Genomic DNA, 20,866 nt, shown 5'->3' on the forward strand with positions numbered 1-20,866 from the left:
GATGAAACTGGAGCACATTATACCGAGTGAAGTAAGCCAGAAGGATAAAGACCAATACAGTATACTAACACATATATATGGAATTTAGAAAGATGGTAACGATAACCCTATATGCAAAACAGAAAAAGAGACACAGATGTTCAGACACAGATGTACAGACTTTTGGACTCTGTGGGAGAAGGCGAGGGTGGGATGTTTAGAGAGAACAGCATCAAAACATGTATATTATCAAGTGTGAAACAGATCACCAGCCCAGGTTGGATGCAAGAGACAAGTGCTCGGGGCTGGTGCACTGGCAAGACCCAGAAGGATCAGGTGGAGACGGAGGTGGGAGGGGGGATCGGGATGGGGAACACATGTAAATCCATGGCTGATACATGTCAATGTATGGTAAAAACCACTACAATATTGTAAAATAATTAGCCTCCAACTAATAAAAATAAATGGACAAAAAAACAACAACCCTGCTGTGTGACGAGAGGGCCCAGTCACCTTCCTGGGGAGGCGAGGCTGATGGAGGGAAGACCGCATGCAGGGTTTCTCCACGCCCAGGCTGCCCAGCGCCCAGACCCCGCCTGGTATGTCGGTCTGCAGAACCCAGGTGTCCACTCTCGGTCTCCTTCCTCAGCTTCTCTAACCACCCCCACTTCATTTCCCACAAGGCATCCACATTTCCCATCTACGTCCCTTTGTAATAATGCACACACTAATAACTTAAAGACCATGAATTGTGTCAAATCACACTCAGGCTTCCCAACACATTCTGAATGAAATTCAAGTCCTCACAGTGTCCTACAAGACCCTGCGGGACCTGGCCCTGGTCTCACTAACCCTCTGCTTTGTTCCCCACGGCGTCCGTCACTCCATCCTCACGGGCTTCCTCGCGGCCCCGGCTTCACATGCCTAGCACACCCTACCTCTCACCCCACCACTTGCTATTAACATCGGCGGGCAGGCCATGCCTTTCATACCTGCACGCCTCACTCCCTGACCTCTTCAGCGGTTGCCCCTGCCCACCCTGCCCTCTGCAGCGACCCTGACTGCAATCAGATCTGCCATCCCAGCTGCACTGCTCTTCACATCTGACCTCCTGACACTGCACTGGGCCCTCATCCGCTCACTGCCCTTCTCCCCTCTAGAGCAGAGGCCACATTCATCCGTTCACTGCCCTTCTCCTCTCTAGAGTGGAAGCCACATTCATCCATTCACTGCCCTTCTCCCCTTTAGAACGGAGGCCACATGAGGGCTGGGATGCCGCTTCATCTCCCACTGCATCCTCAGAGTCCAGAACAAAGCCTAGCATTTAGCCAATGCTCAGTAAGTACTTGTTAAATGAGGGAATACATGATACAGCAAGTCATATTTAGCAACCAGCTAACATGTTCTAGAACTTATGGCCCACACTCGGTAAAGAATGCAAATCCAGCTGTGGGTACTGTATCAGCATGGATTAAGGACTCCACAAGTATGAGCTATCGCTCACATGAATTATGTCATTCCATCCTCACAAGCCGTTACAGTACTAGCTATTACCATTATTTCTCAGATAAGGAAACTTATGCTCAGAGAACATTAAGAAATGTGTCCATGGCACGTGGTATAAAGGATCAGATACCGCATCCTTCTGAGCTAGATCTAAGCTCCGAAGCCCTAGGCCCCACTGCTCAAGCTGTCTTCTGGGTGAGTCCTGAGTCCAAGTGCCCGGTTGCTCCCTTCTCCCAACACCGGAACTCAAAAACCGCTTCTTCAGGAAACCCCACTGGAACCAACCAAGAACAAGCCAAACACACTGCCTATGGATACGCGGGAACCTGGGCTTCACGAGCTCCTCCGTCCGCTCAGCTGCACCCTGGACAGCCCCCTGCCCCCTCCAGCGCGCCCAGCACCGCCGCAGCCCCCACCCGCAGGGCCCCCGGCCCGGCGCAGGCTCTGACCGAGTCAGGAGGCACATGAGCTGGCGGACTTCCTCCCGCATAGCTGCGGAGCCGCGGCGGAGGTTGTAGTCAAAGAGCTCCCGGATGAGGCCCTGGGAGACGAGGATGTGGCGCAGGGCGGGGTTGGTGGCCAGCGCCCGCAGCAGGGTGATGCAGTGCTCCGTGACGGCCGAGGCGCAGCCGTAGCACTTGGTGGAGGACGTGTGGCCGCAGCCCAGCACAGACAAGGCGCGGTACTGGCTGGCCGTGAGGGTGGGCTGCGCCGAGGCCCGGGACGACTTGCTGGCCGCCTCCCTCTGCTGCAGGTCGTACTCCAGCAACTCTTTCCGGGAAGCGAAGACTTTCTGAGGAAAAGAAAGACAAAGGGGAAAAAAAATCAGCAATTAAAATAAGGAGGAAGAAAAAGGAAGCTAACTGGAAATCAGCTTTGGTTTGAAAAACACTACTGGTATTATCTAATTTAACCCTCTCAATGACCTTAGCCTAGTAGCTCAGTTGGTAAAGAATGTGCCTGCAATGCAGGAGGCCCGAGTTTGATCCCTGGGTTGGGAAGTACCCTGGAGAAGGAAACGGCAACCCACTCCATTACTCTTGCCTGGAGAATTCCATGGACAGAGGAGCCTGGCGGGCTACAGTCTTATGGAATCACAAAGTGTAGGACACAACTTGAAACTAACTTTTTTTTAATGACCTTAGCAGTTAAGATACTTTATCCCCGTTTTACAGAGGAGGAAACAGCTTAGAGAGGCTGGCTTGACCAAGGTAAGGGGCAGTTAGAACTCAGCCTCTGATCACAGGCACATGTCCTTAAAACCCACATAACACTTTCTTTAAAGAATAAAGTTAGGGATATAGGCACATGGAGTGAAGATGGCCTACCAGCCATAGTCACTCTGGGGACAAGAACCCTGGTTGCTCTTGTCTGCAGCCAGTCTTCCGCCCCATGGAGGTGAGGTCTGTAATATACCACCCACCAATGTGACCAATCAAGAAAAACAGATCTGTAACAATCTCCATGACTCTCGGTGCGCTGGTATGAACTCAGCTTTCTACCGAGCACCCGAAACTGCGCTAGGTAACTGTGTGGCTGGAGCTTAACCACGGCGGGAGAGCAAAGAACTGCTTCGAAAACAATGTTGATAATGCACAACAAAAGGCATTCAGCAGCTGCTCCTGCCTCTACCTGGATGATTTTGGAGAGTTCGTCAAAAGAGCTCTTGCAGTCTCCACAGTACTCCTGCGCCAGCTGCAGGATGTACCGATTCACGCTGGCCGAAGTGGAGCTGATACCCCCAGATGTTCCTGAGTCGTCCTGCAACACAGAGGGATGTGGTCAGCCTTCCACCGGGAGATGGCCTCACCCGGGGCCAGTCTCTGCTTCTGAACCCTCTCCCAACACCCAGTCACCCGGATTACCTGCGGCTTCTCAGGAGCTGCCTCGTTCACTTTGCAGAGCAGGTTCTCCAGCTGTGGCCGATGTCCCATCAGCTGGTGATACACTCGGTCAGCTTTGTCTAGAAGCGTGTTGATGTTGGACACCGCCTAGACAGGAAGAGACGGGAAGTGCACGAAGGCTTGTCAACACTGAAGATTTCCCCTCAGTGATCCGATCAAGTACTGTGTTTCATGTGGTATTTCTACTCATCGCAATAATCCTGTGAAGTGGGTATGCAATGTATACGACATACATACAAATAAACAATGCTGAGGGCAGTGACTTACGCCAGGCCACACAGCGTTAGAAGCACAGGGGGAACTGGGACGTTCATCCTGCTGACTCTGAAGCTAGACGTCACTCCGCTCTGCCGGGCTGCTGCTGCTGCTGCTGCTGACTATTCTGACAGCCCTCCTCTGCCCTGTCCTTCCATCTCCAATCCCACCACGTCACTTGCCCGAGATACTCAATTTCCATTACCAACCCGTCTCCAAAATTCTACTGAAAACGTGTGTTCCAATCCATCTTATTTGTTGCCACTCAAAAGCTGAGACCTGAAAACACGCTGAGCCGAGAAGACTTGGGCAAGAAGAAAAAGCATGCTGCCCACACCAGCTGGGCCCCAAGCTCCGATCAGAGCCCGGCCTGGGCCTGGCATGGGCGCGGCCTCACCTTCTTACGGTCCTCCTCGTTCTCAATGGGGTCCACTGCGCAGCAGGGCTTGGCGTAGAGCATGAAGTCGAAGCGAGCGTATTTACAGAAGCCACAGGCATTGCAAAGGAAGGGGTCCTTTTCGTCATAGTTGATGGATCTGAAAACACCAGAGCATGGGTCAGGGGGCAGCAGAGGGCAGAGGGGAGAGGGATCAGGGGGCAGCAGAGAGCGGAGGGGAGAGGGAACGCATGCACCACATCTACAGACACTAGGAACCCCGCAGGGCTCTCGGAGGGGCAGCAGTGAATGGGCAAGGACGACTCAGGCAACCAGGCAACCACAGAAGGGACCCGGAACTAAACTCGGGAACCCCACCCCATCCACCTCCCCACAACTCTCCCCCGCCCTCTCCTGTAGCTGTGAACCCCACGCTCTAGACGGCCATAGTCCTCCACTGTGAGGGCCCCACACGGCAGGACTGCCCACGCCGAGGCTCTTCCTGGGAAACACAAGGCATGCAGCTGACCTGCGAGGCACCGCTCGCGCACCTGCACTTGTGACACTGGTAGACGTTCTCCCCACAGTTGCCACAGACCCCGGGGTTGGCGGGGACCGAGGCACTGCAGCGCGGGCACTGCAGTGTCTCCGTGGAGGCCTGGTAGTTCTCGTAGAAGTCCGCGAACTCGATCATCAGGTTGGAGGCCACGATGGGCAGGGGCAGGTCAACCTTCACCTCCGTCTGCCCAGGGGTCAGCTGGACCTTCTTGGCCTTGTGCCAGCGCGCCGGCCTAGGAGAAACGGTGTCGGACAGACGGGTAGAGGGCCTGAGAGCCTCTCACAAGACCCGCAGCAACGACAGTCTGATGAGACGGACAGAAGACCTTCCTGACGTGTTCTCCCAAGACAGTGAAATGGTTATTGTAACGAAAGTGACTCTGACAAATAAAAGCAACTTAATTTCAGAGATATGTTTCCACTATTCTCTCTCTCTTGAAAAAAACGGTAGAACATACAGGCGCTTTCAGACATCATATATGATAATTCCTGAGATTCCAGAAAAACAAGGGAATGTACATCAAAGGAAGACGTCACTCTGAAAGCACGCCACACTGGAGCCTGGACTCCCAAGAGGCTCCATGATGACTGCCGTGAGTCCCGCTCATGGCAGCTACCTTGGAAGGATAAAGCTCAGGTTGCTTCAGAGACGCAGAGGGATACACCAGGATCCAGACCAAGTGCCAAGAAGAGTTAGAAAGAGTAAAGGCATGTGATAATTTAGAGGTAATTATATAGTTAGAGTTACTGTTTACTGAAATTTTACTATGTGTCAGGCTCTGTTCTCAGCATTTCACATATGCTAACACATTTAATCCTTAAAAGAACACCCTGAAAGTAGTACAGGTAAGGAAAGTGAGTCTACATAAATTCTCCAAGGGATGTAAACCACAGTCTCATTCCAGAGTGTAAGGGCTTTACCAGCAGCTGAGCTAACTCTGCAAAACAGAAACCAAATCTCCCTCCTCCAGAGGGGCTGGGTCACCCCAGTGAGCAGCTTCTACCTGCAGGTCACCAGTGTTGACCCTGCTTCTCAAAGGACAAAACCTGCTCTAAGAGCAGAGCCCCTGGTGGCCCTCTGGTCACGTGGACACGCTAGCTGTTCTCTGCCCCTAGAGCAACACTGATGCGTCCATCCTGAGCACCGAGCAGCCCTCACTGCAAGTCCTGGCATCCCAGTAGCCTCTACCCACATTCTCTGCCCAAGAGCAACGCCGGAGTCCTCAGTAAGTGGTCTGTCTCAGTAAAAGTCGACACCAACCCATGTTGGTGTCTTCTTTGGCCCATACACACCAAGCCTCATTTCAGACGTCAGGACAGATAAGCTAGAAAGATCCAGCGTCAGCATATGTAGACAAAAGGCACCACGTAGAAATGGAAGGACTTCATACTAGAGAAGATCCTTGAGAACTGCTGCCTGCTCCGTGAACAAGAGAACAGTGTCTCAATCTAACAAACAACTACTTCCCGTACAGAAGCATCTGTATGAAAACAGAACTGCTCTATTAGCATGGGTAAGAGAAGCCTGGAGGCCCCATCACTCAAGTTCTCTTCAGGCTGCTGAAGAAGAGCTTAGACTTCGAGGGCTCCATAAGACACAATTTCAAAATAACCTTCGTCAGCATCCTTAAGAACTGGTACTGCACTTGTGTCCCCCAGCCATGACCAGAGCCGCAAGAGGACATACTAGGCCTCCAGAAATGTGCCGCTTGGCCTGACCCCGGCCATCAAAGCCAACGCCCGGCGCTGAGCCTGGCAGGCCCGCGGCCCCCTCCAGGACTGAGACGCCCGTACTTGTTTTTCAGCTCCACAATGGCCTGCACGGTCCGGTTGTTGTAGTAGAGGTTGATAGTGCGCACCATCTTGGTCCGTTTCAGGTCCCCGATTTTCACGGTCACTTTGCTGATGGTGTGGCTGCCAATGAGCTTCACAACCTGCTGGGTGGTGGTGTACCGCGTGTCCACTTTAACGGAAGACAGCTTGATGTACTAAAGGTGAAGGCACACACAGAACACTGTCAGTGCGAGGTTAACAGCTCGTCTGGTCCTCTTCAAAAAACTCTGGTGTAACCCGCTCTTTCTCCACGGATGAGATTTTGATTTAAGGTAGCTGGTCAGGTAAGAATTCACACCACTCTGACCCACCATTAGGAGAGGGACACCCAAGCAGTAACATCAGTCTCCAGAAGCCAGGACTACCCACGCGAGAGCTGTCACTTACACAGAACGGCACTTCTGGGTTATTGCACACCAGGCAGGGATCGCTCTCCAGGTAACAGCCATCGAACTCCACCAGGCCAGACAAGGTGCTAAGTGGGAAAGCAGCCTCAGCATTAAAGGTTCATCTTAGAAAGCATGGAGTTTCACAAAGAGGTCAGGAGAAAATCACAGCTCACTATTCTCCAGGGCGAGCCCCACCCCAGTGAGAACACAAGGAAATGTGAGACATCCCTATTTCTGATCTGTTCTGAGGTCAGGGGAACCCTAAATATTACATTAAAATTTTATTCAAGTCACAACTAAATTTACTAAAAGTCACTAAATTGTATACTTGAAAAGGGTACATATTGTTGTGTGTAAATTATGCCTCAATAAAGTCTGGAGGGGGGAAAAAAAGAAGAGTCGCTAACAAACCAGGGAAATAATAAAAGATTTTAATCAACACTGTCTTCCAAAGGTTTTTTTTTTTTTCTTTTAAATGCAGCTATTTCCTGTAAACTTGTCTTATGCGATTCAGACTCAAACCCTTGAAACCAGAGACCTTCTTAACAAGCCAATCAGCGCGGAAACACCAACTGCCCTGTTGACTGAGCCTCAAATAGAAAGAAAGCAGAACAGAACTCACTTGTAAATGTTGGAGTTGGGATGATTGGTAAGAATATGGTTTTGAGTTCGAAGAATCTCCACAGCCTTCTGTGAATATTCTTTCAACTGAAAACAGAAGTCAACAGAGGGCCAGAGTTAAAGCCCAAGGGAAAGTCTCACTAGAAAAGACTTCTCTCCTCTGCTTTCCAGCTGCTACTGCCCTCGAAGTACCAGCCCTTGTTCAGAATCATGCAAAGCTGAGCCTAATTCCTAATCATTTAAAGGATTCCATCTTCTTTAGAAGTTTCCACAGTCTTAGTAGCAGCCATATTTTTACAGCTTGTGGAAGAAGAGAAATGTTATTATTATGGAGAAGCTATGAAATGATTATCTCCTTGCAGAAATACTTTTGGATGTGTGATCAGGACAGCCAGGAAAACCAGAGGACCACACTTCTCTCCCCAAGCAACTTTAATGAGATGCATTTTCTTCCCCACTTTATCTACGTCTACTGGCTAAGCCAAATTCAGATTGTGCTTTTTTGCTAGTGTGTATCATCTAGGTGACATACATATTAGGAGTGCTCAATATATATTTAAAAGAGATTTCCTCAATATACCCCCTTGTAGGTTAGTCCTAACGTTCTTAATTCAAGAGAAAAAAAGTTAAATGTGTCAAGTTAGCCCTTTTGACCATCAACCATCTATTACCTTCTTCTCTGTCTGTGGGGTTTTCAAGGAGAAATATCCCAGTAAGTCCACAAACTGGGCAGCCTTACGACCATAAGCTGGGAGTTCTGGCCATATGGACCACATCAGGTCTAGCAGCAGCTCCTGTTGAGATTTGCTAGAGTTTCTGGAGATAAATGACAGTTCATCTTATCAGTAGCAAAAAACCCTAGGGGCTCCTTTATTTTAATCAACAAGGCCCAAGTACTGTTTTGGCAATCTACCTCTTTCCCCACAACTATGGGTTAAGTCTGAATGGTGCTATTGCTCTTTAGAGAATCAACCCTAACAGATTCAGCACAATCCTTTCGTGTCTTCAGAAGGTGGTTTATTCCCATCTTCCAACATCACTCAAGGGCTGAAACTGGGTTTTGCTAGCCTAAAGAGTCAAGTTTGGTCATTTAACAGACTTTTAAACACTCTTCTTGGTGGAAAACAGATCACCTCTTGTTTCTTACATCAGTTTAATAGCTAAGAAGCCAACAACTCATGAAGAAATCTGCAACAGTCAAGAGGATTCAGACTGGTGTAAATACTGATACTGCAACCTTGGGTATGTACCGTAAGGACATGACAAAATTTCGCCACCCACTCTGGTCCCAGCCCCACGCACCCTGCTAAAGCCAAGCCCCAGGCCCTACCTATAGATGTGCAATGTCAGGCAGTGGGCCTGCCAGCGCACCGAGGAAGAGTTGGACTCCAAGAGGAAGCAGCGCAGAAACTGGACCAAGGTCTCCTTGTCCGCAAATTTGTTCAGCTGGTTCACCAAAGCTGTGCACAGCTGGTCCTCTTGGCTGCCTGAGCTCTCACCTGCAAAATGAGAGCAGGATTGAGGGCTGAAGATAGGAAGAGGTGGTCTAGGGCCCTCAAGTGGAGTGAGAGGAGATGCTGTCAGGGTCTTAAAAGTTTTCACCAAAATGGTTATAATTTGAAAACAACTTTGGATCCGCTGGAGAAGGGACAGGCTGCCCACTCCAGTGTTCCTGGGCTTCCCTGGTGGCTCAGCTGGTAAAGAATCCCCCTGTAATGCGGGAGACTCAGGTTCAATCTCTGGGTTGGGAAGATCCCCTAGAGAAGGAAAAGGCTACTCACTCCAGTATCCTGGCTGGAGAATTCCATGGACTATACAGTCCATGGGGTTGCAAAGAGTCGGACATGACTGAGCGACTTTCACTTTTCAGTTGTTTACTGGGTCAGGAAGATCCCCTGGAGAAGGGAATAGCAACCCACTCCAGTATTCTTGCCTGGAAAATCCCACGGACAGAGGAGCCTGGCGGGCTACAGTCCATGGGGTCGAAGAGTCAGACATGACTTAGTGACTAAACCACCACCACCACTAAGGGACAAACAGCCCCAAATAAAATAATGCTACCAATAAAAGCAGAGGATAAAGTGCCTATACAAACCTGGCACTGAACAAAGATAGTCACACTGGAGAAGGAATTTCTCAGGCCTCTAAGGATCATGAAAGGCAGGGACACAGCAAAGCTTTCACCTTTCTGATGGCAAGGAGTCGGCTAAAGATGACTACAGCATCTATCTATAAAGCACCTAGCAGCTTACAAGGCACATTTCTTAACTAACATAGCTTCATTTAATGCTGACACTCTCTACCCCGGGCTAGTAAAAACATTCAGTGCACCTCTGGCTTTCCCCATTACAGACACTTGGTATGGGAAGTCACACTCTTTACGGTGTCACCTTGAACATAACTGAAAACAAGACCACGAGCAGGCCCTGGGGGGCACTTGGGTTTTAGGTCTCTACAAACGAGGGTGAAAACCCTTTCAGAGGAAGGGAATCAACGGCGTGCTCCCAGAGAGATGAGAACACATCACCCTCATCACCAAGGGGGTGGTCCTTACCCTCTTTCTCCTTCTCCTTCTCCTCCTTCTTGCTCTTCTTCGTGGACGACTTGGGCTGTGCCGTGGCCTGTCCGGAGCTGGCAGCCGTCGGGGCAGAGGCCGAGGGCGCGCTGGAGGAGCCGGCCGAGGCCGCCAGCGCAGCGAGCACCTTGCTGCCGCATAAGGCGCAGGAGAGCAGCTGCAGCAGCACGGGCGCCACCCCCTCGTCCACCAGGAAGCTGACTTGCAGGAGGAAGTACAGGACGGCTGCAGGCAGAGGGGCGGGGCTCAGCTCCACGGACGCGCAGGCACAGGGGCGGCTGCTCCAGGCGCCAGGCTGCCTCCCTCCCCCAGCTTCCTGCCTAAGGGCTGCGCTGGGGGTCACCCAGAAGGGCTCACCACTGCGGACACCCCTGCAGGGTCCCGCAGCAACGACAGAGTGTGGCTCCCAGCCCCCACCTCTATGACGGCGGCGATGCGCCTCATCAGCGGGCCACCCCAGGCACCTCCAGCAGACACTGCTGACCTTCCAGCAGACACTGACCCTGTGCGCCCACAGCACCCCACGTTCTCTCTACAGACCCTTCTCAGTCTTGGAAGTCTTGTCTTCTTTGCTGGGCAGAGTGCTGCCTGTCCAGCTTGCTCATGGCTCTATTTCTAACACCCAGTTTAACGCTTGGCCTACAGGGGGCCTCGATGAATAGTTCTTGAAGGAATGAAAGCATGAAGAGCAACCAAATGGAGAGGCATTGCTTACAGTCGTCCTTGATGCAGAACTTCTGCCAGTTGATGGTGCGCTGGGCAGCAATCTCGGCACAGGCCTTCAGATGCTCCATCTGCAACACAAACCAAGTAGAAGCAATGACCCACACCTGCAGCCTTCAGGGTCCCCTCCCCGGCTTTGGGTTACAGACACCTGTCCTCTGGGCACGGCTGACGAACACCCTAGTAAACCTGGGACCAGGGCCCACACACTGCGGCCCTCACTAAGCCTCCTTCATTCAATGCCCCCACACAAAGGCCCTTCATTTTCAGGGGTCCTTCAACCCCTGAAATAATGCAGCAGCAAAGGTAGACTAGGACCAAAGACACTACAATCCAGTTTGTTTTTTTCTTACTAAGAGCACTATAGTAAGAGCACTGAACTAGGAGTCTTTAACGCTAAAGATGTTCTTTCTAGATTTTCCTATGCCATCATTCAATTTATACCCCAGAGTCAAACAACTGATTTTAGGTGGTAATACATCATTTCTGAAGTATTCTGGGACAAAAAGCAGAGATGCACAAACCACGGGTTGATCCTGCCCACAATGTGACAAACAACACAGGTAAGAAGCCCACGTCAACCCTCCTCGTGACAGAGGAACCTCTGCCCAGTGAGGGCGGGGGAGTGCAGAGCCTGAGGCCAACTACTTATCAGTGGGTGTAGGAAGCCCTGTGTGCAGGGCTCTGTCCTATGACCACCAGGCTAAGGCTCGTCACGCGCCTTCTCCCTGTGCCCCACCCCCGCACGGTGTGGCCGTACCAGGCTGATGAGCGTGTCGTACTGCAGGGCGGAGCCGGAGCTGGCCGTGACCACACTGGCCCGGAGGAAGATGCCCTGCTCCTCCAGCAGCCTCTTGACCCCCCGCACGTGCGAGTCCAGGGTGTGCAGGTCTCGCAGCTGGCGGTACTTCTCCTTCGACCCGCAGATGAAGAGCAGAAGTTTGCGGACTTGCCGGCGCACAAACGGAGTCTGCTGGATCATCAGGTACTTGAGGGGAGAAACGACAGTCAGGGACTCGGGGACTGTACCCATACCGGCCACAGCACCGTGGACTCCAAAAAAAACAACCACAAACCAAGCTACTTCCTCACAGTTGAGCTAGCTTCTGTATTCCTTACAAGGACCAGGAGAAAGAAAAACATTAAAAAGGGAAAAACAGCAATATTCCTACTATTCTTCGTGGGAGTACTGAGGAATCTACAAGGAAGCTGGTCTCCACTCCAGTCCGCCCAGAGTGAAACTGTAAGGAAAAAACATTCAGAAGCTCTCTTTCAGGTTAAGCAGGTGGGGAAGAAGTTGGGTGGTTGCACCTCCACAATGTGAACTGGGCCTCTGGGGTCTGCTGACACTGCTCTCCTTGGGTGAAGCTCAGGCACGCTCTGCGGGGCATGCCGCCAGGCTCTCCAGGCCCCACGCCGCCTGCTCTGTGGCGTCCAGTCCAGAGCCAGGCCGGCTGCGCTGCTCCTCTGCAGCGGCTCCCCTGCCGGCCGGAGCACCGGACGAGGACTCCAGAAGGCCGGAGGGGAGAAGGGACTTGCACCTCCCGTCTACCCGCTGTCCCAGCAGCAGCCCTGCACCCCCCAGCAACTCAGCAGTCGAGGACAAACCAAGCCCAGGGGGTCCTGCTGCTTGGCTTCTTTCAGAACTTCCAGCATCAGCCAGCTCACATCCCTTCGGAGCTCCGGGGTCCCACAGCAGCCTCCCGTCAGACCCACCAGGGCTGTCCTCCCCACCGGCAGGGCTGCCGGCAGCTGCTTCTCACAGTCACTGCCGCTGTGTTACCTGTGTTCCCTTATTAGCTTCTTGGCTCTTCAGTGGCTGTTTAACCAACTCTCTACATTTAAAATCTCTCGGTTCACTTAACTAGTATACTTTCTGTTTTCCAGACAGAGTCCAAGCTATTAAACACGGCCACCGTCACCATGTGTGGGGGACATTAGAGAAACAGAATCAGACGCTAAAGAGGACGGCCTGCTCTGACACACAGCTTCCACGGTGTCACCATATGGTATACTCGGGAGGAGCAAGACCTCAGTGGTGGGAGGGGCTCTGCTGGGGGAAATACCACGCCAGAGTTGGGGTGCAAGGGGGCACAGAGGCAGTCACGGTCCATGTCCTCTCCTCAACTGGGACCCTTGCTTACCTCTGAGAGAAAGTAAAACCATGAATGATCAAAGACAGGAGGAGGGATTCGCGAGTTGGTGTCGGCGATCTTTTTGATTTGGTATGGCAGTCTCAGCACCATCTCCGTCAGAAGCTGAGTATAGGCCTCAAACACATCAGCAGCATGGCCCTGGAGAAGAACACGCGTGAAAGAGCCATGACTGAGAATTTTCCGTGACCACAGCTAGGAACAAGGCTGGCCTCCTGCTCAGTAGGAACACGTTATGTTGGAGATGGTAAATGGCATCCTCCAAAGCTGGAGCGGACACTGACTGACCGTTTAGTTCACAAACCCAGAAGACCCTAGGCTCTGGGGGCAATTTCATCACATGCAGAGCGTATGGTAGCGACAGATCTCACCACTCTTAAAAGTTCTAACATTTCACTCTGGTTTCTGACACTGGATTGATTTTACTCTGCTTACACAAAAATTAGAGCTAGAACAGGAAACAAACTGAAGAAAGCATAAGGGAAAAGGACGTCTGACGTTCTCTTGGAGATTTTCTCCATTCCCGAGAACCAAAGTTCCCCATGACGACAGAAGCATTTCTGTAAGGGCAGTGCGTCGAGGGCCACTGAGAGACTCTGGACGGGGCGGAGCAGCTGCCCTACGAGCTGTGCTCCCCAAGGGGCTGCCAGAGTCAGTGCGCCATGCAGGCAACCCTCAGATGTTATCAGATCTAGATCAGGCACTGCCAGTGTGAGGAGGAATAAAGCAGGGTCATGATGTGAGCCTGGAAGGGAAGACCCCACATGTGTGGTCAGGGTGCTCTGGGACCCAGGGAAAGGCTCAGCCTGGAGAGCGGCCAAGTGTGTGCTGTGGAAGGACCCGGTGTGTGAGCTGCGTCTTAGAAAGTGAAAAGTGAATGTCGCTCAGTCGTGTCCAACTCTGCGACCCCATGGACCATACAGTCCATGGCATCCTCCAGGCCAGAATACTGGAGTGGGTAGCCCTTCCCTTCTCCAGGGGATCATCCCAATCCGGGGATCGAACTCAGCTCTCCCGCATTGCGGGCGGATTCTTTACCAGCTGAGCCACCAGGGATGCCCAGGAACACTGGAGTGGCCAGCCTGTCCCTTGTCCAGCGGATCTTCCTGACTCAGGAATCGAACCAAGGTCTCCTGCATGGCAGGCAGATTCTTTACCATCTGAGCCACCAGTGAACCCCTTGGCATTGATGGGGGACATAAGGGACGCAGAAGGAGAGGAAAGAACTTCAGAAGGGATGGCATAGACCCTGGGGGAGGCGCAGAGATCAGTGGCGCTGCGTGCAGGATTGTTGTAGAGGATAGAGAGTTAAGCAGACAGCTGGATCCACCAAGAACTTTTTGGCCAAAGAGCTATGGAAAACCACCAAAGGGTTATACAAAAAGAGAAGGACACGCTCTGTCCTGTTTCACTTCCATACTCTTTAAAGCAGTTCTAAGCATGCAGTGAGCAGCACACCCAGCCCAGGCCATCCTGCTCTGCTACGTGGATTTGAATGGGACAGAAATGGGGATGATGATTAACATCTACTGAGCACTGGGATGTGCTGGGCGCTGTGCTTTCCGAACATCCGAGGCTCCCAACAGCTCTATGAAGCAGATGCTCTGTGTGTGCTCATCCTCCAGATGTACAAACTGAGGCTTACTAAAAGTTAGACAGGGCTTCTCCAAGCTTCACGGCGGTTACGTGGGAACGCCTATTCCCAGGGATGTGTTCCCAAATTCATCCGACCAGAAAAAGCCCTTCTAAACCAGAGTGCCGAAGGGCCCCTGGTGATAGCAGGGGGAGTAAGGGACATCCGTGGCTCCTTTGGCGCTGCTCCAGGGGAGTGAGGACCCGGAGCCCGGGGGCGGGAAAGGAGAGGCTCACTGCCCGGGGAAGGCCCTCACCTTCACATACTGGCGGAGGAAGAACGGGCTCATGTCAGGCGGGGACGACGTGGTATGTGGTTTCAGCAACTGGCTGGTGGCCACGGGCTCCTCGTCGCTCTGCTGGCTCTTCCAGTGCTCCAGCAGGGACTTGAGCACGTGCAGGCAGTAGTCCACAGCCCCGGAGCTCAGCAGGGCGGCGGCCGTGGCGCTCGAGATGAGGGAAGACGACTGCAGAAAAGCGGGGAGAAGCTAAGAACGGCTGGCAGACCAGAGTGCAGTCCAGCTGAGCCTGAGAGCAGGAAACGCACTCACGATAGTCTGAGAACTAGCTGTCATGAAAGTGAGTCCATCTCTTAATTTGAAAGTTTCCCAACGAGCTCAAACGTTTCCCCAACTCTTCTGCACAACAGCATGGTGAGAGAAAATAAAGACACACCAGTTCCCAAATCTAATCTCCCAACACATATGTGCCAGAGGCCAAGGAGGCAAGAATTAGATAACCCTTCCACCTGGAGGGGAGAGGTTTTCTCTTTCTCCTTGGGCATCTAGAAAAGAAGCCTATTTAAGAAGAAAGGAAACTTTTCACTAAAGGCATTTCTCTGCAACCCCACCCTCCCAGTAGGGGCTCTTCCCACAGAACCACCTTCCAAAGGAGATGGGGTGAGTGATCACACAAATAAAAAGGCAGGGGAAAAGCTACTGTAAATAAAACCATTAGGAGAGCCTTGCAAATCCCAGCAGCCCCCACAGCTCATAAGCTCATTAAGATTGGATGCAGTTCAGCCTCCATTTCTACCTTCTCTGCTTTGTGTTAATCTCCTTTCCAGTACGCACGCACTGCTTTCTCTCTGCTTTATTACCATACCTTATAGCAACATACAGCAGGGGAATCCTCTTAGCCACTCTGCAGCTTGCAGAACAGTCTCCTGCTTTTCAATAATGGAACTTCCAAACCCTTTAACCCCCTCCATTGGAGGGATTGTTGGAAAAGATCAGAGCTTGGAAGGGATTCTGAAAAAGGTGGAAGCTCTGCTCCTGAAGAGGTGACAGCTTAGACTCTTACTCCTCCCGAGTGCCAACAGCCTTACTCAGTGAGGGAGGTCTGTCGCCTCTGCCCGCCGCCCTGGCACCAGACACAATCCTCTTTCCTTGCCCGCAGCCACACACCTCGCAGATGGAAGACTTGGACCCGGACTTGGTCCTGGACATGAAGACGCTCAGAAGCCGCATCAGCACCAGGTGCACCTCATTCAGGGCGCTGCGCTCGCTCTTCCTGGAGACGTCCTACAAGCGGGGGAGCCAGGGGGCGCTGGCTGTAACCTGGAGGCATCCTCTCAACGAGGTTCCTCACTCCGATCAACGCTAAATGGTTCTCACACGGAATCTCAGACCAAACAAGCTCCAGTGCACCTGCGATCCACATCTGGACGCCCGAGAGCCTGACACACCTAGGAGCTGCCGCCGCCGCGTCACTTCAGTCGTGCCCGACTCTGCACGACCCCACAGATGGCAGCCCGCCAGGCTCCCCGTCCCTGGGATTCTCCAGGCAAGAACACTGGAGTGGGCTGCCATTGCCTTCTCCAACACACAAGCATGCCTGGGCCAAAGCACACACGGAAAACAATTCTAATGGACCTGCAGAGCTGGGGGCCTCAGGGGAGAGTCACCCCCTGCAACTCGCAAGGGAGGAAAAAAACTGATCTCAATGCCTGCTTCTCACATAATGACTCAAATGTCACCTTCTTGTCCATGCCCAGTTCAGCAATCAGCTGGGAGAGCAGGTTGTCCAGGGCCCCCTTGTCTTTCTCATCCTCCCCATCCAGATCTGTCGTGAGCATCAGAATGACCTGCAAGTCAACAGAGAAGCAAACCGTGAAAGCCAATTCCCTGAAGAAGAGCAACTCCAAACACGGAGTGTTTCACACGGAACCCCAACCCTCCTGCTGCCCTGTCAACTGCAACTACAGCCCATGGAAAGATTCGAAATCCTGAGGTACCTGAAGGTGAGGGGTCCAGAGTTAGAGAAACCAAATGGTGGTATATGCTACCCTTGGCAATGCAGAAAACGTTCTGCAAGCAGTCTGCACAACTAACTGACTAACCCACATTATATCCAGTCCAAGTGGCTTAAGATACAGCACTGTGCTGTGCTAAAGAACGATTCTGCCTAAGAGGAAGGCAGCTAGCAGACCTCACTCTACTGCTAACATGATAAAGATGTTAGAGATACTAGATAGATACTAAAAGAGTCTCTAGAGCAGACTTCTGTTCCTGTCTCTGTCAGTAACTAGCCGGATGGCTGTAGACGTTTTTTTAAATTCTCTGATCCTTGGTCTTCTCATTTATAAAATGAAGGGCTGTAACCTGCAATTCAAAATTATATTACATTATTCTATGACCTAATACCAAACAAAGTCTCATAGAGGCTCGGCGGGAGAAGTGTGAGCATGCTTAACGATGTCCACCTATGATTTGACAGACCCAGGTGGACTGTGGGATACCTGCATGTATGGGATGGCCCGGACACCTCCAACACTTCGTAACTGGGGCAGAGTTTGCAGTAGTCTCTCCAAAAGCATCAGACGGACCATGTGCAGCCTAAAAGACCAGGGAGGATAAACAAAATATGAGCTAATACACAAACACCAATGAATATAGTTCTTTCTTCCTGCCAGCAAGGTAAACAAGGAACCTACTTCTTAGGAACAATCCTAGCATTTAAGACATGCCCCTGGAATACTATTAATAGCAACTCAGAAGGAAAATCTCACTTTGCTACAGTGGAGCCAAACTGTTTCAAGATATGACCGATGGTACTGAAAATGTACTTACAGGAAAGCTAAAAAATATTGCTCAAGAATCAGGTCCTGCTGTTCTCACTACTCCAACCTGCAATAGTAGGCTTCATGGCTTTTTTCAATGCGTTGCCCTACTCTGCCTCCAGGCATTATTTTCTGGAATCTTCCCATCTACACATTTCATGTCATTCAGCTGCATAGTGACCCAGCCCTTTCCTCTTGCTTCCCAAGTCATTAGCAAGGCTAGTCACTGCTCTGCCTTCTCACAGCGCAGCCACCCTTTTCCCTAGTGTAAAATTCAATCTCAACATCAATACAAGAACCGCGAGCCCTTCCGCACACACAGCTGGCCACTACCTCGCCTTCTTCATCTGCCGATACACACCTGGGCTTCTGCAGTAAATGTGTGCGTCTGCCTCTCCAGTCAATGTGCCAATTCAAGAGGACCAGTACAGGGCTTCCCTGGTAGTCCAGTTGCTAAGAACTCACCTGGTAATGCGGGCCACAGCAGCGTGGTCCCTGGTCTGGGAAGACCCCATATGCTGTGTGGCAACCAAGCCCGAGTGCTCGAACCACTGAGCCCACGGGCCCTAAGGCCCACGCTCAGCAACAAGAGAAGCCACCCCACAGTGAGAGGCCAGCACGCCACAACCGGAGACCAGCCCTACTGGCCACAACCAGAGAGGGTTCACGCACAGCCGAAAACAGACAGATTCTTAAAAAAGAGTGCTACCCTTTAAGAAGAGGACCACTGTGGAAATTAATTAGGGTGTTGTGAACAAACTGTGTGGCAGTCTCACCTAACACAATCTTACACAGATCAACAGTGCATTTGCTGAATCAATTAATGGATTTACTCTCATAATTAATAACTGCTTCATTTTACTTTATAGACTATGCGTAAGAAGCCACATGCCTACATTTTTTTTTAAAGTGTGATTATCATGTATTACATATCCTAATAGGTATCCTGAATATTTTCCAAATAATAAAAACCTGTATAAAAATAGAGTCTTGAATTATAAATGGCAATCATCCTAAAACGAACTTGAAAGAATGAGCTAAACGACCGTCAGAATACAGTAATACACAAAAGCCCATGCATACGTCTTCAAATAATTGGACCAGCCCTGTGGGGACTACAAATGAATAAAAACTACTGAGGAACCAATGATGTACCAGTGACAAAAGATGAGATGACAGCAACAGCTCAATATTTCTAGGATAAAACGTACAAGTTTTGAGACAGGTTAAAATCCTCAGGTTTGGAAAACATGCACGTAAATATTAACACACATGAAAAATCAACATAATGAGCAGAGTCTTGACCTGGACCAAGATCATGTCAGACTACTGACTTTTCAAACTCTTAAGATAAGAGTTTCTTCAAGAAAAAACATTACACACTGTACCAAAAATGACAATTTCCTCCTCGCAACTTAAAGTAAAAGCAATTATTTTTAAAAGTCACTTAACAATTCTTTAACTTATTTCTGAAAAATAAAGTTAACTTAAGACAACTTTAGCAAATTCCATTAGCAATATGGGGAGGTTACCTAAACTGACCTGCTAGCTAGAAATAACTGAAAACAGTAAGAATGCATAACATCATTTTAGAAGTGATGAGTCTCAAGAAATTTCAAATGATCACAATTACATAGTATATTCCCCAGGCACAGTAAATTAAACTATACATCAATAACAAAAAAATAATTAGAAAATCCTCAAAAGTTTGGAAATTCAGCAAAATATTTCTAAATACCCCATGGATCAAAACTTTAATCAAATCAAAACTTTAAATTTAGAGAACATTTTGAACTGAATAGCAATGAAAATACAACATATCAAAATATGTGGGCTCCTGTCAAAATAATATTTAAAGGGAATTTTAGAAAGAAATATATAACTTCAAATAAATACTGAAAAAGAAAAGGTTTAAAATGGATGATTTAACCTTCCATCTTAAAAAGCTTAAAAAAAAAAATGGAAAATTAACCCACCACCAAAAAAAGATAATAAAACGAAAAAGCTAGTTAAGAGAAAAAGCAAACAATTAAGAGTAGAAATGAAACAGAAAGCAGGTGCACAACAGAGAACAACCTAAGCCAAAAACCGGTGCTTTGTGAAGTTGAAAAACTGGTTCTTTATAAAGTTGGTAATTTCTAGCAAGACTGACTTTTGGGGGAAAAAATTTCTTACCAATGCTAGAAATGAAAAAAAGGGGTATCATCATAATTCCTAAAGACATTAAAAGGATGTTAAGATATATTATGAACAAAGTCATGACAATAAAATGAACAAATTTCTTGAAATGCACAACATACAAAAATCGACACATGAAGCAACAAAAATAATTCTGTATCATTTAAAGAGTGAATCTATAGTTAAAGTCTTCTCTTAAAGGAAGTCTAGATCCAGATGACTCCACAGATAAATTTTTCTAAGAATTTATAGAGGAAATAAAACCTATCTTATACAACCTTTTGTAGAGAACAGAGAAAGGGAAACACATCCTCACTTACTTTACGAGGCCAGAATAATATGAATATCGATACCTGACAAAAATGTTTCAAAGAAGAAAAACTACAGGCCTAAATAAAATATTAGCAAATAAAATCCAGTGATACAAAGGATAAGATATCATGATTAGGTGTCCCCAGAAGGTTGGCTTAATAATGGAAAATATCAATTACTGTAATTTACAACCTTAAAAAGAATAAAGGAGAAAAGACATATAATCAACTAAGTGCAACAAAAACAACTGGAAAGCTTCAAAAACCAATTCGAGATAAAACTGTTGTTCAGTCGACTAAACTGTATCTGACTCTCTGCGACCCCAAGTACTGCAACACGCCAGGCTTCAGTCCTTCACTATCTCCAAGGTAAAATATCTCCCACAAACTAGGAACAAAATTTGATAGAGAATATCCTGGAAAACCCTCCAGTTAACATCATACTTAACAGTAAAATAGTAAACCTTTTCTCCTGTGTCTGGGAATGAGATAAGGTTTTCCACATCACCACTTCTGTCCGACCCAAAACAATAAAGCAAGAAAAGGCAATTAAAAGGTATAAAGATTGGAGAGAAAAAAGTTAAATGCCATTATTTACAGAAGACAGGATTATTCATGCAGAATTTATGATAAGAATTAATCTACTAACCAAACTCATAATTAGGATTAGTCTAATTACCAAAATCTATAATTAGAATTTAAGTGAATTTAGAAAGATCACTGAATACAAAATTAAAAGCAATAAAGAACTCACCAGCAATGAAGAAATTATTAGGTCAGGGGATGAGTGAAGACAAAAATCCAGAAGGGTA

At 49.2% G+C, this 20,866-nt stretch overlaps 1 protein-coding gene across 6 annotated transcripts in view; it reads right to left on the minus strand.

The window, feature by feature from the left end:
• Positions 1 to 20,866, minus strand: part of UBR4 (ubiquitin protein ligase E3 component n-recognin 4) — a 131,608-nt gene that overhangs the window by 36,934 nt on the left and 73,808 nt on the right. For all 6 annotated transcript variants that reach the window (XM_070458796.1, XM_070458798.1, XM_070458795.1 and 3 more), the window contains 18 exons: positions 17,245 to 17,341; positions 16,483 to 16,590; positions 15,911 to 16,027; positions 14,762 to 14,971; positions 12,864 to 13,013; positions 11,480 to 11,707; positions 10,712 to 10,790; positions 9,976 to 10,221; positions 8,752 to 8,920; positions 8,093 to 8,237; positions 7,423 to 7,508; positions 6,799 to 6,886; positions 6,373 to 6,566; positions 4,572 to 4,811; positions 4,042 to 4,180; positions 3,351 to 3,476; positions 3,118 to 3,246; positions 1,935 to 2,278 (listed from right to left, as the gene is read on the minus strand). In XM_070458796.1, the coding sequence (XP_070314897.1) occupies positions 1,935 to 2,278; positions 3,118 to 3,246; positions 3,351 to 3,476; positions 4,042 to 4,180; positions 4,572 to 4,811; positions 6,373 to 6,566; positions 6,799 to 6,886; positions 7,423 to 7,508; positions 8,093 to 8,237; positions 8,752 to 8,920; positions 9,976 to 10,221; positions 10,712 to 10,790; positions 11,480 to 11,707; positions 12,864 to 13,013; positions 14,762 to 14,971; positions 15,911 to 16,027; positions 16,483 to 16,590; positions 17,245 to 17,341 (2,895 nt within the window). The remainder of the gene's footprint in view (positions 1 to 1,934; positions 2,279 to 3,117; positions 3,247 to 3,350; positions 3,477 to 4,041; positions 4,181 to 4,571; positions 4,812 to 6,372; positions 6,567 to 6,798; positions 6,887 to 7,422; positions 7,509 to 8,092; positions 8,238 to 8,751; positions 8,921 to 9,975; positions 10,222 to 10,711; positions 10,791 to 11,479; positions 11,708 to 12,863; positions 13,014 to 14,761; positions 14,972 to 15,910; positions 16,028 to 16,482; positions 16,591 to 17,244; positions 17,342 to 20,866) is intronic.

The sequence above is a fragment of the Odocoileus virginianus genome, chromosome 30 (assembly GCF_023699985.2).
Source record: "Odocoileus virginianus isolate 20LAN1187 ecotype Illinois chromosome 30, Ovbor_1.2, whole genome shotgun sequence".
Classification (NCBI taxonomy): domain Eukaryota; kingdom Metazoa; phylum Chordata; class Mammalia; order Artiodactyla; family Cervidae; genus Odocoileus; species Odocoileus virginianus.